General features: G+C 39.5%; 1 protein-coding gene and 2 pseudogenes across 4 annotated transcripts in view; 1 reads left to right on the top strand and 2 right to left on the bottom strand.

The window, feature by feature from the left end:
- The window catches only part of TLL1 (tolloid like 1), a 201179-nt gene that overhangs the window by 68310 nt on the left and 118697 nt on the right, over window positions 1–14172 (top strand). For all 4 annotated transcript variants that reach the window (XM_061584205.1, XM_061584202.1, XM_061584203.1 and 1 more), the window contains one exon: window positions 13389–13499. In XM_061584205.1, the coding sequence (XP_061440189.1) occupies window positions 13389–13499 (111 nt within the window). The remainder of the gene's footprint in view (window positions 1–13388; window positions 13500–14172) is intronic.
- On the bottom strand, window positions 2319–2408 carry LOC133364708 (U5 spliceosomal RNA; annotated as a pseudogene).
- LOC133364678 (5S ribosomal RNA) lies at window positions 2549–2667 on the bottom strand (annotated as a pseudogene).

Raw genomic sequence — 14172 nt, 5'->3', positions numbered from 1 at the left:
AATTCGAGGGGGTATTTCTCATGTTACTGATGTATGACATATTTATTTTTTCCAGGGCAAGCAGAAAGTTAGGGCCTCCAGGCTTGCATGCACCCAGTGATTTCTTTTTTTACATTTTTATCAGCTGCTCCATATGCTATATTGCAAACTGTTTTTGGAGCTCACCTCTCTTTCAAAAACAGATAGCCATTGAAGGTGGGATGACGTTCATTAAAAACAAAACTAACGTTCAAATTGTATCAGACAACTAGCTGCTCTGTTCCATGAATCCTAGCCAAGGCATTTACATTTGAATATGACTTAGACCTAGGCTGCTTTCACACTGCACTTTATTCCTTTATTCTGACAATTTCTTACGTGGTAATTTGAGCATTATATTTGATCTTTCACTCGACACACAAACTAGCTCCAGAATTCTAGTGGAATATAGTGGAAGTTTAGCACTAATTTCCATGATAAATGATACCAGAAATAGGCTGGGAACCTGGAAGAGTGCAGGAGTTTTTCGCTAGCTGCAGCCACTCATGTGACAGGCATCCCAGCACGCAGTGCGTTCCCACCCCTTAGTCGCACAGGGGTTTTTTTTTTGCCTGATGAACATTGTACGGGTATTCCGGCATCGGCACAGATAGCAGCAGCATTTCCCCCACACACGCCTGTCTTGATACAACTAAAACAATTTAAAAAGTCAGATCCTAAAGGGAGAGGGCTTGCATGGCGATGGGACAAGATCTTAGACCTCCTGCACAGTGAGGAACAGTGTGCATGGGTGAGGGACGAAAACAAGCCGTGTGAAAGACAGTTACGCGAAATACTGCTATATGGGCTGAAAAAGCTGCTGTTCCTTAACGCAAAAGGGTACTGCAGTGTGAAAGGGATTTTAGAAATCGGGACAGAAGCGCTACCTTTTAAATCCGTTAAACTAACACAATCAGTCCCATGTGTGAAAGCAGCACTAGACAGTCATAAAGAAATATAGAAGTGCTGAGGACTCATTTAGGAGATCAGTAATTAGGATCTTCTGTGGGTTAAAAAACATTAATAGCAGCTGCAGAGAGGGGTTTAATCTTTTTTCCTCTGCTATTTTCCCTATTAACCCCCCTCCAAAGTATATGCAGCACTAGGGAAAAGTGGATCCATGCGACATCTAATTTGACCTTGTTAGGTCCAAACCCAACACGCAAGTCGCCCTGTCAACCCCAACTCACTTATTACACCCGGGAAGAGTGCGGAGTTGAGTGCAAATGAACCCACTATCAGAGATCAAGTAACACGAGACAAAAACCTTTGCAAAGGGGACCCAATACTTACAAGCCGAAGCAGGCCAGCATGGGAACCTCGTTTATTGGTGTCATAGGGTTTATATAGGCTCACCCCGAAGTTTACAGTATCGGGCATACGTCACAAAATACAAAAGAAGCAGTTGCTAGACACTATAGCTTTGGGGCAGACAAAAGGAGGTAAAGGGGTGTAGGGGGAAGGATGAAGTGGAAACACTAAGATTATCTCTTAGATTCCATGTCTGCATACTTCGCATGTCCTAGAGATAAGCACTATGCAACTACAGAAGAAGGGAAGAGTAAAGGGGTGGCCGGCTGCAACCGGGCGCCCCATGGGTAGGAGACAGACATGAAAATTACTACGCTTGCATATCAAAGGGTTTCACAAGTCAAGATCTGAGGGGCAGCGGAACAGCTTATAACATTTCTATGCAAGGCACCTTTATAGCAATAAACAAGGTCATAGGCATGGATGTGATACAAGAGATACATAGTAGGGAAGTTTCCAGCTTAAACCGGCTTTTATTATGCGAGCCACTGGAATGTAGGTAAGGGTCAGGTCACCAGGAAATAAACCGACATTTTATATCAAAAGTCAAATAAAGGCCACTTTGGTTCTATTTCCCATAAAGCCCAAGCTGGTTTAGATAGGACAAGTGAACTATAGTTTTACAAGCACTGGGGATTTCAATTTAACCCCAACAACCTTAAGACACTGGTGCAGCTTCAGCAGTTGAGCTAAAGGGCAGGGCTAGAAGGGCACTGACCACTTTAACAAACCTACCTTGGAGAGGTGCTTCTGCAGCTTCCATCTCACGTGAGGCAGGTGGTGATCCATTTTCTGCCATGTTCCATTTTTGGAACACTCTCCCTGAGAGGCTTGCCTAGCAGCAATCCTGTTCCCCTTTTAGTGCTAGGTGAAGACCTTTTTATTTCCCCAGCCTTTTGAGAGTTTTAACTGGGAGTTGTATCTGTTTTTTAAAAGGTGCTTCTGTTGCTTTTCTTTGCTGCTTTCTTGTATACATGTTTATCGGCACTTGATTGTTTTATCATCATAAACGTTTCTCTCCCTGGAAATCTTTAGTTAAAAGGTGAAAGATTTATGCAGTCTGAAGAGAAAGCAAGGGTATTGCTTACAATTTTTTGTTGTTATATGCCTTCAAGTCAATTGCAACTTATGGTGACCCTATGAATCTTTTATAGATATATATTTGTAGGGTTTTCATGGTAAGAGGTATTCAGAGGTGGTTTACCATTGCCTTCCTCTAAGCCTATGGCACCCGGTATTCTCAGGTGGTCTCCCATCCAAGTACTAACCAGGCCTGATCCTCCTTAGCTTCTGAGATCTGATGAGATTGGCCGTGTTCAGGGCAGTATGGCTGTAGTGCTTATTATTTTATTTATTGATTACTATTTTAGTAACAGCTTTTCTTGGTAAAGTTCACCTATCACGTCTATCAAGTCCAATCTGTCAATCATCATAGGAGGAGGATACGGGTAGGAAAGAAGGTTGACAACTGCAGACACTATTTAATCCATGTGAATCCAGGGCACTTTCTGATGTTCATTAAAAAAAAAGTATGCACATGTGTTTCTAGCTATGGTCCCTCCTTATGTTTAGAAGGAAAATGAAGCTTAGAACACAGCATCCAAAAATAAGAATCTCTATTCCTACATTAATTCTCTCAACTAAGTTTTACATCACAGCAAAGGCGTGGCAAGTGGGTAGATGTTGGCATACTAAATTTTGGGCTGAGATTTGCACAGATAAAATACTGTGCATTGGGCTAGGTTGATGATATGAGCTGGTCTTTAGAATCTGAGAATTTCACCGAATTGTTATGAGAATAAACTGGGATATCTCTGTTTACCACCTGAGAAGATAGGTGGGTTAGTAAATAAATGGATAAACTGGAAAACATCATTTTTATTCATGCATTTATAATGAATTCCCTTTTTTCTCTGACATGTTCTTTAAATCTCAGATTAATGGAGTGGCAATGTCTCACTTCAGACTGTATATCATGTTCTTGCATAGTATCAGAATTGGAATCAGAATCAATCTTTATTATGGTGTATGACCAGCATAAACTTGCATAGCATTCTGTATTACAAAGCAGATTCAAAAACCTAGTGCTCAGTGAACAAATGGCAGCCACCTTTGTGATAATGAGCTTAATGCAAGATGAAGAAGCTAAACACTCTTTTTTTCAAAAGGTTAAATAGCTAAAAGTTAGACTTAACTAAATTATTTCCTTCCTTTATGGAATGTGTAAGGTATCCTCCCTCCCAAATCAAATTTGATTTACTCATCTATGGGCCAGATGAGTTGTTACTTAATAATTGTAAGCCTAGCAACCACATTTAAAAATAATAATACCAGGCCATGGGGAAGTTTAACCCTTCCTTCTCTAGCCACAAGCCTGATAAAAATCCCGTCCCCCTCCTGTGTACTGAAATTAGCCTTAGAGGGGGGAAAGCTCCTACTGGTGTAAAGAAAAGTTTCTCTTTTCTTTTCTAATGCTAAGTAAGGCCTTGATGTCAGGCAGGGGGTATGTACACATCTGTCCATCTGTAGATTTTCAGGTGATATATTAACTGCTATACAAATGCACACTATTCCTAAATTAAAACCAGAATAACTTTAAATATAGTAGCTATTGGCTTTAAAGTCAGCTTCATTGTTTTATTCAAGTTAGGGTTTTGTTGTTGCTGTTGCTTTTTACTGAAATTGTATAAAATGCCTGCAGCTTGAATGAATGCTGAAGTTTGGAGCATCTGCTGTGTCTTTTCCTCATTTTAACAGCTGTTTCGTGTAGGTGGCAAGTTAAACATAATGGTTTACTTCTGCTGTAACTTTCGTTCATTCTTTTGCTCACAGGTTGTTGTTAGAACCATGAAATGGGTTTTGTTTTGTTTGTTTGTGCAAGGAGCAATTATAAATTTATGAAATCTTTGCCCAGAGGTCATCCAATATAGTTGCCAGGTCACCGGTAGCAATCATACTTTTAATGCTGGTGATTAACTGTGCAGTCCTATACATGCCTACTTAGAAACATCCCTCTGAGTTCAATGGGACTTATTTATTTATTTCCCGCCCTTCCTCCCAGCAGGAGCCCAGGAGCACTTACTTCTGGGTAAGTCGACATAGGGTTTCAGCCTAAGGTAGCCAGACACTATTATTTTTTCTTTTTAAGCTGGGGATTGGTTAGTTAGATCAACAAGACTTCCAACTCCTGCAGATCCTCCACTCCTCTTTCCAGTTTTGTCAGCCAATTGCAACATCTTCCTATATTCCTCTTCAGGCTGGAGCCTAATAAAGCTAACTCAAAAGGTGAAGGGTTTGAACAGATCCAGTATGCAGCTGTAGGGAACAGTGTATGTGTGGGAATGTGGCATCTTTGAGTGTTCTATAGCTATGGAAAAGCTCATGCAGCCACCCTTTAACTTCTATGGTTGTCCATCCCAAACATACCTAGGGATTAAAGGATCTGTCAAGTTCAGTTCTCTGGGTTTCTCATTTTTTCTATCTTAAATTTGGTTCTCCACATTTCTGCAGCAATTTGTATTTTTCTTTTTAAAAACCTCATGAAAATTTCTCCTACTAAACACATTTGTCTGCAGTTTTGACTAATGTACACATTTTTGCTAGCAATTTTTCCAAATGTAGTGCATACTTGTATGATATTTTCACTTATATTCTTTTTAATGAACATTTGCATATTTGCATTTTTTCACCATTGCTTAATTGGAAAACTGCATCATAAATTTCAGATTCATGTGAATTTTGAAGGATGGCTGTGTTTCAGTTCTCATGTTGATTTGAAATGTGGAATTTGATAAATCCGACTTTAAATGCGAACTAAGTTGAATTTCACAACCATCCATAAACACAACTCCTCAACTCATAACAGCCTGTCTTCTTGCAGAAAATAGAGGACAAATGCTACTGGAAAGAGCACTTTCCCTGCCTCCAAGATGGGGAGGAAGAGGAGGGATAATAAGGCTAGGCAGGGAAGGAGACACTGAGAACTCATTATTCAGATCCCACTCCCTGATGCCCTGTTGCTCCTCTGTTGCCTACTTCCAGCTCCAGATGGTTTGCCAGCTCCAACCCCTTTTGGAAAAAGATGGCTTGGCCATGATACTCCATGCTCTGGTAACTTCCAGATTAGATTATTGCACTGTGCTTTATATGGGACTGCCCTTGAAGAATACTTGGAAACTTTAACTGGTCCAAATTGCAGCAGCCAGATTATTGGCTAGGGTTTCATATAGTACTCATATAACCTCTGTTTTTTAAAAAAGCTACATTGGTTGATGCGTTTCCAAGCCCAATTCAAACTATTACTTTAAACATAAAGTCCTAAACAACTTAAGTCCTGCATAGCTGAACGATTGCCTCCTTCTCTTTGGACCCTCTGAGGTGTTGAGATTAGCAGAGGGGTAGTTTTGCCATCCTCAGAAGCTCAGGGTGGTAGTGGCCCAAGAGAGGGCATTCTCTGTGGTAGCTCCTAGGTTGTGGAATTCCCTGCCCATAGAGATGTGTCTGGTACCTTCATTGTATAGTTTTTGTTCTGTCCTTTGACACCTGGGATAAGTGTTTGCAGGACCTATCCTGTTCCTATTATTGCCATTTGTTTTTAATATTGGTTTTAATATTAAATTTTAAATTGTTGCAACCCACCCTGGAACCTTGGTGTGAAGGGCAGGTAAGAAATTAAACAAACAAATAAATACTACTACTACTACTACTACTACTACTACTAACAACAGCAACAACAACAATAATATTCAAGAATGAATTTAAATGACATGTATTAATATTATATAATGAATTTTGTTTGGGATTTCCCCCCCATCTCATGAAAAATATGAAGCAATATTAATATAAAATGCTAAGGTAGAATCCACAGTATGTCATTTCTGAACTTGCAAATCATTGTTATAATATAATACTTGGCATTTAGAAAAGTAGTACTTCACATACATTATCTCACTCATCTTTCCAGCAGTCTTGTAAGATATTCCAATGCTGTTATTCCTATACTGCAGATGAGGGTTGAGGAAGCAGAGGCTTGCCTAAGACCACCCAGTAAGCTCATGGTGGAGGTGAGATATGAATCAGAGACTTCCTTTCTCATTATCTTCTATTTACACCAGACCATCTTTCAGTAAAGGTTATTCTGCCTTTAAACTGGCACAAGATCAATCTTCCAGCTTAATTCAATGAACTTCTTGATTCATCACTAACACTTTGGCACATTAAACCTGTTATATATAGAAAATTCAGGGTGGAAAGATTTGAGTCAGAGCTGATCAGCCTGTGTTATTTATTTAGATTGCTTCTCTGGAAAAAAACATCCCTCCTCTTCCATTCTCCCATGAGCTAGCCATTGGTACTTGACTGTGGTTTCCCTCTTATCCTGCTGGCTCTGTTCATAGCAGGCCATCTGTATTATATGGTGTCATAAGCTTGAGCAAAAATGCTTAGTTTCAAGAAAGGCCTGAAAGATTGTTCACAGTTATTGATGTCATTCACCTATATAAGGTTTCCAGGTATGCTTTGTTCGTCTCACCACATCTTCCGCAGTTCTTCTTAAATTGTTTTCACAAATGAAGCCTAAATTGCCCTTGAGCCTCCTTTTTCTGGCAAATTATATTTGCATTTGTGATGGCACAGGCTATAGCCTTCAGTGTCAGAAAAAAGAGACACAAGCAAACCAGATAACCCAGTTCCTTACCCACCCCCATCCCCACTGTCTTCAATAACAGCTCATTAACCTCTGAAACCTTTTTTTAAAAACTGGTCCACCAACTCTCTATATTGACTTATCAGGCATAGGGTGAATATCATGGCCTCGGGCACATTTAAACGCATACTAGCTCAGTTTTTGCTTAAAAATACTCTTTTTAAAAACTTACTTTTAAAACAGTTTCAATTCCAAATAGCAACAAGAAAAGCATATGGAGCTGAACGTAGATTAGACTGTTTGACTAACCAAACCAATACTTGTCAATGTTCAGCTGTGATGGAAGAGCTAGTCGAAAAATGATGGACAGTAGGACAGTGGAATGGAATGTTGGGCAGAGTTGAGAGTGAGTGGCTGGGCGAGAGTGTTGGTTAGAGTAGACTTAATGTGACTGAGAGACTGAGGGGGAAATGAGATGAGAGATATATTAATGTTTAAAAGAGAACAGCTCTTATGAAACTTACAATGCATGCTTATGTTAGATCAGGAAACTAGAATAAGAACTCTAGATAGACAGACAGACAGATGTAGTAGTTTTTATATAAACTACTGGTTTCAGATGTTATGTTTATTTATTAAATATGACTTTATGGTTTATGTCTGTGTTTTGGTCTGGGTGGATTTCCAGGTAAATGTATCTCACCCCAGTTATCTGGTGTAGATGGATTGCAAGAATATAAAAGAGGAATCCAACTGCTATCCACGAATCTAGTAGGCTGATGGCAGCAGAGATTTTGAGGGAAGTCTGGATTTAATGGAGTATCTGAATTTTGTACTGAATGTGCAAAATTCAGTACAAAAAGAGGGCTGGGAGAGAAAGGGTGTAAAGTACCTGTGATCCTATCCACTGCCATTTCATGGTACCCACTGTGAGGTACTTCACACTCTTTCTCCCCCAGCCCTCTTTCCCCTGCTGAGTAACCCTTCCTCAGCTGGTTAAATCTTCCTTCTGCTGCGATTCCCATGATGATTGACTCCATGCTGCTATTAAGCTTTTGGAGGGCATTTTCCATCCAAGTTGAGGGATGGAAGGGAAGGTTTAAAAGGTTCCTCTCCCTGCAATTTCCCTCCCTCTCACCCCGCCATACTGTTCAGCTAACTGGGGAACGTGTGAGAATGGTGAAATGGGAGCTGGACAGCAGAAAAAATGTTAATCTTTATTTGTAGCCCCTTCCCCTCTTGCTGCTCTGTTGATCAGTGGGAGGGTATGTTGTGGGCCATGTAAGATTAGGCAGTGGGCCAGAAGCAGCCTAGGGCAGGTGGTAGTGGTGTGCAGATTGTGCACTTCTGAACAAGAGACAGGAGAAAAAGGCACTTTTCTTGGAGTCTATGCATATTGCCTGGAGAATGTATCAAATGCAGTCAAGATATGTACATTTCCCAAGGTGAGTATGCATAATGGCCAGAGAATGTACAAAATTCAGTCCATATATGCACATTCGCCAAGGTCTGGAGATTATGCATAATGACCAGAAAATGTACAAAATCCAGTTGTTATATGCACATTTCTGCCCTGGTGGGAGGAAGGGCAGGATATAAATCAAATAATGAGTAAATAAATAAATAAATAAATGTCCCACGGCCTGTTGGAGGCTATGTATATCGACCAGGAAATGTGTACAATTCCAAAAATCCTTCTTCATGGAAGGATTGTGTGCACATTATCCATGAGACCTGGGGAAAGTGCACAATGGCTGGTTATAATGCATATTAATTGCTCAACTCAGTTTCCCCTTAACATATACATTATTTCAATTCTCTTATGACCAATCAGAAAGGGAGAAGAATCCTGAAAAAGTTTCCAGTTTCCCTAATTTGTTAGTTTTCTCTCCCCTGCCTTTTGTCTTTAGGTTTCATTTTCTCCATAACTACCAAACTCAACTTCTGACTTCCTGTGAGGTCAAATTAAATACCTAAAAATGAAATACCTAGAAATGATCAAAGCATATATATAGCATTGACCACATACATAGCTGGAATGCTGTGTATATGTAAGAAAGCTAAATTTGGGAAAGCTTGAAAGTGAATGATTCTCTTGCTACTTGTGAACATGTTTAGGGAAATATGAATTTATTTCTTTATATCTCAGTACCCCTGCAGTGTAAGTATTCTGGCACTTTTCCTAAAGCATAAGAAGAAAAAGAAAAGCAATTCACTCTCCCCAGTGAGCCGACAAGACTGGGCACATGCTTGATCTTGTAATTTCAAATGTATTTACTACAAATGAAAGTAGTTAAATTACTGTAGAATTGTTTTTACCCCCTAGTTAGTATTATCTGGTGTCCTGCTCTTTCAGTGCTTTTAGCTGTTATAGAATATCAGGTTTTTATACTTTGTATAATATGTCAGTCAAATTGGGATGCTGAAAACTATCTCTCATTTCAAGAATGTAAGTGAGGCTGAAGGCATTTTTAGCATGATTTGTTCTTAGATGCCTTCCTCTGTGAAATAAGGGATTGTGGGAGATTGTTGCAGACATTCTTAAACAACAGCGAATGTAATTGTCAGCAAAATGTAGGCAAGTGTAATCTATAACAAAGGAAACCTAGTAAGACTAGTTTTTATTATGATCACTTGACGAGAGAGAATGTTAGCAGGATTGTAGGTAAATGAAAACTATAGGCAGCTAACTCTCTTGCTTTGTCTACCTCAGTCTTACAAATAATAGAATAAAACAGATACATTGAATAAAAAGTTATGTATTCTCTTGTTTTCTATCCTTTTAATTTCTGTGTACATGCACAATCAGTTAGAATGGAGTTCAAGTAAAGATTATCAGTATACTTAATGGGAACATTACATTATGAAATATTAAAAGTTGTGGGTGCATTGTTAGTCTATTGCTGGGGTCTCCCATGTGCAACTGTGGGCACCACAGCATCCTTAGATGCATCTCTGATGCTAGCCAATGTCCCCTGTCCCTCCCAGATTTTTTTAAAATGAGGTTCGTTTACTTTTTTGTTGTTGTTTGGTTGAGGAGGGTGTTGTCTGCTTTTGGGGGGGTGTTACCTCATTTTCTATGTCCTTTATTTGGGGGGGATGCACATCTTTTGCCTGCAGCCCCCCAAAAGTTGGGGAAGGGCCGTAGCTTAGTGATAGAGCATCTGCTTTGCATGCTGAATGTCCCAAGTTCAGTCCCTGGCATCTGCTGGTAGAGCTGGGAGAGACTCCTGCCTGAAACCCTGGAGAGCTGCTACCAGTCAGTGTGGACATTACTGAGCTTGATGGACCAATGGTCTGACTAAGCATAAGACAGCTTTCTATGTCCCTGTGTTGCCTGTCATTGGGGGTTCTGAGCATCACTAGATTTCCCCCCCCCTCTGAAATGGGTATTTTGAGATGTCCACTATTGTTGCTTAGATTTTCAAAGTGCTTCTTGGCCCAAAAAGTTTGTGGGCCACTGGTCTATTGTGGTCTGAAGATGTCATAAAGTTGAGGCTGTGAGATGGGTGCTTGTATTAAATTGCTCAGGAGGTAAAACTCATTACACTAGTGGTCACAGGTAGAAAACAACATCTGGGGTACAAATAAGAAAGGTTGGGCTTTTGCAAGAAACTTTTAAAAAGACAGAGTTACAGGAAAACCTAGTGTTATTGTGTTGACTATGACATTTACTAAGTTGAGCTTGTGACGAAATATACAGCAAGCAATACTTCACTCAGCTACTGCCTATTCTGCCTACTAGTCTGAATTTTACCATACCTTCTCTTAAAGTCCTATGTTAAAGAACTTACTCTTTGTTATCCCTTTGGTAAGTGGTCATTAGGCATGAGAGGTTAACTATCTACTTCAAATGGGTTTAAACTTTATGTACACCGCCCAGAGAGCCTTCGGGCTTAGGGCGGTATATAAATTAAATAAAATAAATAAATAAACAGTTTGTTTTGAAGTAGAAAAACACAAAAAGTAAACATCGAAAATCTGTTTTGAAAGCATCAGCTTTGGGGATCAAGGCACTAATTTAAATACCTCCTTTCCCCCTCTGTCACAACTGATTCAACTGTGAAAACCAGGGGCAGGGAACCTTTTTCAGCCCAAGAGCCACATGGGCAACTTTTCGGGGGTTGCATTGCAGGGATGGGTGGGGCCAGAGGGAAAAAAGTGGGTGGATTGATGGAAGCTATTCTTTGTGTAGTAGATTACATTACATAGCCATGCAAAAGACAGAGAGTTCTGCATCCTCATGAACATATGCATCATCCATCCGGGCAAAGAAGAGGCATTATCACAGTTCAATCCAGGAAAAAGCAGGTGATGGGAGTATGGAAGAGGGCCAGTGAGGGAGCGTGGCCTGGGAAGTGGGGGTATGGCCTGGAGAGAGTTCCAAGGGTTGATTAGAGAAGTCTTGATGGTCATGGTCGGTCACTAGGCCTGAGGTTTCCCACTCTTGATCTAGAATAACTATAGCATATTTTTTCTATCATCTTATTGTAATCATTTCAGCTATTACAGTCTTTCCTTTGGCATAAACATCCTCTTCTATCAAACCTTCTTTTCTGTCCCACAAAACCCTTCTAAACTGTCCACACTGTCTTCCCAAATGTCTTAGCTGCCATCACCTCCCTGTCTTCCCTTCCAATATTCTAAAAGGACTTTCCCTCGCTGAGTGCAGGGCTACCTTGCCCGTCCATCAGGTGCATGACTCTGCGTTACTCTCCACGCAGCACATCAGTTCACAGTCCCAATCAATTATATAACCACACATAACTTTTCAACACAATTTAAATCTCCTCATGTTTCCTTTTGTCACAGGGTGCAACTCTTTCTATGATGTAAGTAACATGTCTGCAAGCCCAAGCACACCTACTAGGCAGTAAATGCCATTGAACTCATCAGAACTTACTTCTAGATAAAGTTGCTTTGGCTTGTGCTCTCAGTTTGTAGCTGAGAATAAAATAGTTTGGAGAGTAAGGATCTGCTGAGTAATATGTTTTTCGGCTCACGTGTCCAAACGACATTAAATATGGGAATTAGAAACAGCCTGAGAGGAAAAGTACCTGGTGTTTAGGAAATGCACTGAATTACACCTCCTGTGGCAATACCAATCTTTATGTAATTAAGACTGCTATTGGCACAGGATGAATGATTCAGTGCATTTCGTTTTTTAAAGAACATGGAAATTCTAGGATCAAAAACTTTGGCTTCAAAGAATAGTTAAGTTTTGTTTTTGTTTTTTTTAAAAAAATCCACTCATTCTCTAAATATTGTGGAAATTGTAAGTTAGGCCTCCTGGGCTTATTCTGGATGAATCTTCCTTTCTGCAGATTGACATGGATTGACAGTTTAAATCTGCTGACCTCTTCAGTTTCAGCATGTCCTAAATCTGAACAGACCAATGGCATATCTTCAGTGCTGCTGTCATCTTTCCATGAAGAAGGGAAAGACCCTTGCAGTCTCTTCAGCATTAGTGAAGGTTGCTTTGACCACAGCCCTTACGAGTTCGCCAGTGGTGTGCAGTGATGCCTTGAAACATGTGATTACATCAGGTTCACTGGGTCTAGTGGGGAGCCATCTGGTCTGGAACTAACTTTGATAAACTATTATATTATCTGATTGGAACCAACAGGGTTCACCTATCTCTAAGTTTTACATGCTAACTCCAAGCAGCTCTTTTATTATTCTGTGTGTGGGATTACATCACCTCTACAGTTGAATTACAGACTAATACTATGCATGCTTATTTCGAAGTGCCACAATAAGTTTGATGGGACTTACTCCCAAGTAAGAGTGATTGAAGCATTCAGTGATATGTATTGAGTAATTTATGGACTAAGAAAGCATAACTGCTGTATGCTGAAACAATACAAATTTAAAAAGTATCAAAACTTACATGTATAGTGAGAATATCTCTTGGAATTAAACATATTTAAGCCGACAAGCTGTAAGGCCAAAAAGAGTTTGAGGTTAATTAGAAAGAGGAGAAAATTTCTAACTGCTGTAATGTAGCAAAATATAAAATAATAAACAGGAACAAACTCTACTGACATTTTGGAATAGATTTCCAGACTTTTTCTTGTGGCAACTGAGCCATGTAATGTAATGTAATGCATCTGTCTATCCATTAGTGATTTATACCCCAGATTTCCAGCCCCAATGAATGTCCAAAGTACTTTGGTAACAGTGTATCCTGAAACAATGTGTCACTTATATTTAACATTAAAATGCCATTTCAGTAACCATGCATATAATTTCCCCCAAATACAATCCAAAACAGAATTAAACCCACAAAAGACCATTGATTTAAATGGGCTAAAGCATACTTAATTCTGTGCTGGAATATGGCCATAGTGTTTGTGTAAATATTTGTGTAATACTACTCTTACTTATTTAAAGTAAACTCTTTTTCTATTTAAAGCTATCTTTTGGGGAGATATTGCCTTAGATGATGAAGACTTAAAGATGCTTCAGATTGACAGAACAATTGATCTTACACAACATCCGTATGAAAGACTTGGACATAATACAGGTAAGCTACTAAATATTTTGATTTATTTTAGTGTAACCAGTGTTCTGTCATGAGCATTTGCAATAAATTTGTTTTCTTATGGAGCAGGATTCCACTCTCTGGAAAAATGTTATGGATGTAAATAAAAGTATCTAAAGTATTTATGCCCCACCTTGCATATAGCAACCAGTTCCAATCAACATAACTAAAATCACAGTAAAATAAAGCGCAGTTCAGAATGAAAGATTGAGAGAGAAAAGTTTGAGAGATCACAATCAAGAAGTCAGACAAGCACATAAGCTTGGTGATATAAATTAGTGTTTGTTTGGAACTAATATGCCAACAGGGATGGTCCTGGAGGTTCTTCTGGGGCAAGGACTAACATAGTTTGTGTGCCATTATGGAGAAGGCACTCTTGTTCATATCTTCCGTCTGAATTTCTGACAGTGGTCATCTCCCCATGACCTGAAGATGTGAGCAAGCTCATGAAAGAGGAAATGATCCTTCTGATGGAAAAAAACTTGGTCTTTAAAGGAAATAACCAACACTTTGAATTGGGCTTAGAAACTGACAAGAAGCCAATAGGGTTGGTGTAACATTTCACTCAATCAGATTAACTGGCTCCAAGTAACTCTTCATCACACAAACTCTTGATATAAATTGTTAAATCTTTACCTGACCAAGGGCCATTTCA

Source organism: Rhineura floridana, chromosome 9 (assembly GCF_030035675.1).
Source record: "Rhineura floridana isolate rRhiFlo1 chromosome 9, rRhiFlo1.hap2, whole genome shotgun sequence".
NCBI lineage: Eukaryota > Metazoa > Chordata > Lepidosauria > Squamata > Rhineuridae > Rhineura > Rhineura floridana.
This window is presented reverse-complemented; position numbering and strand designations above follow the sequence as displayed.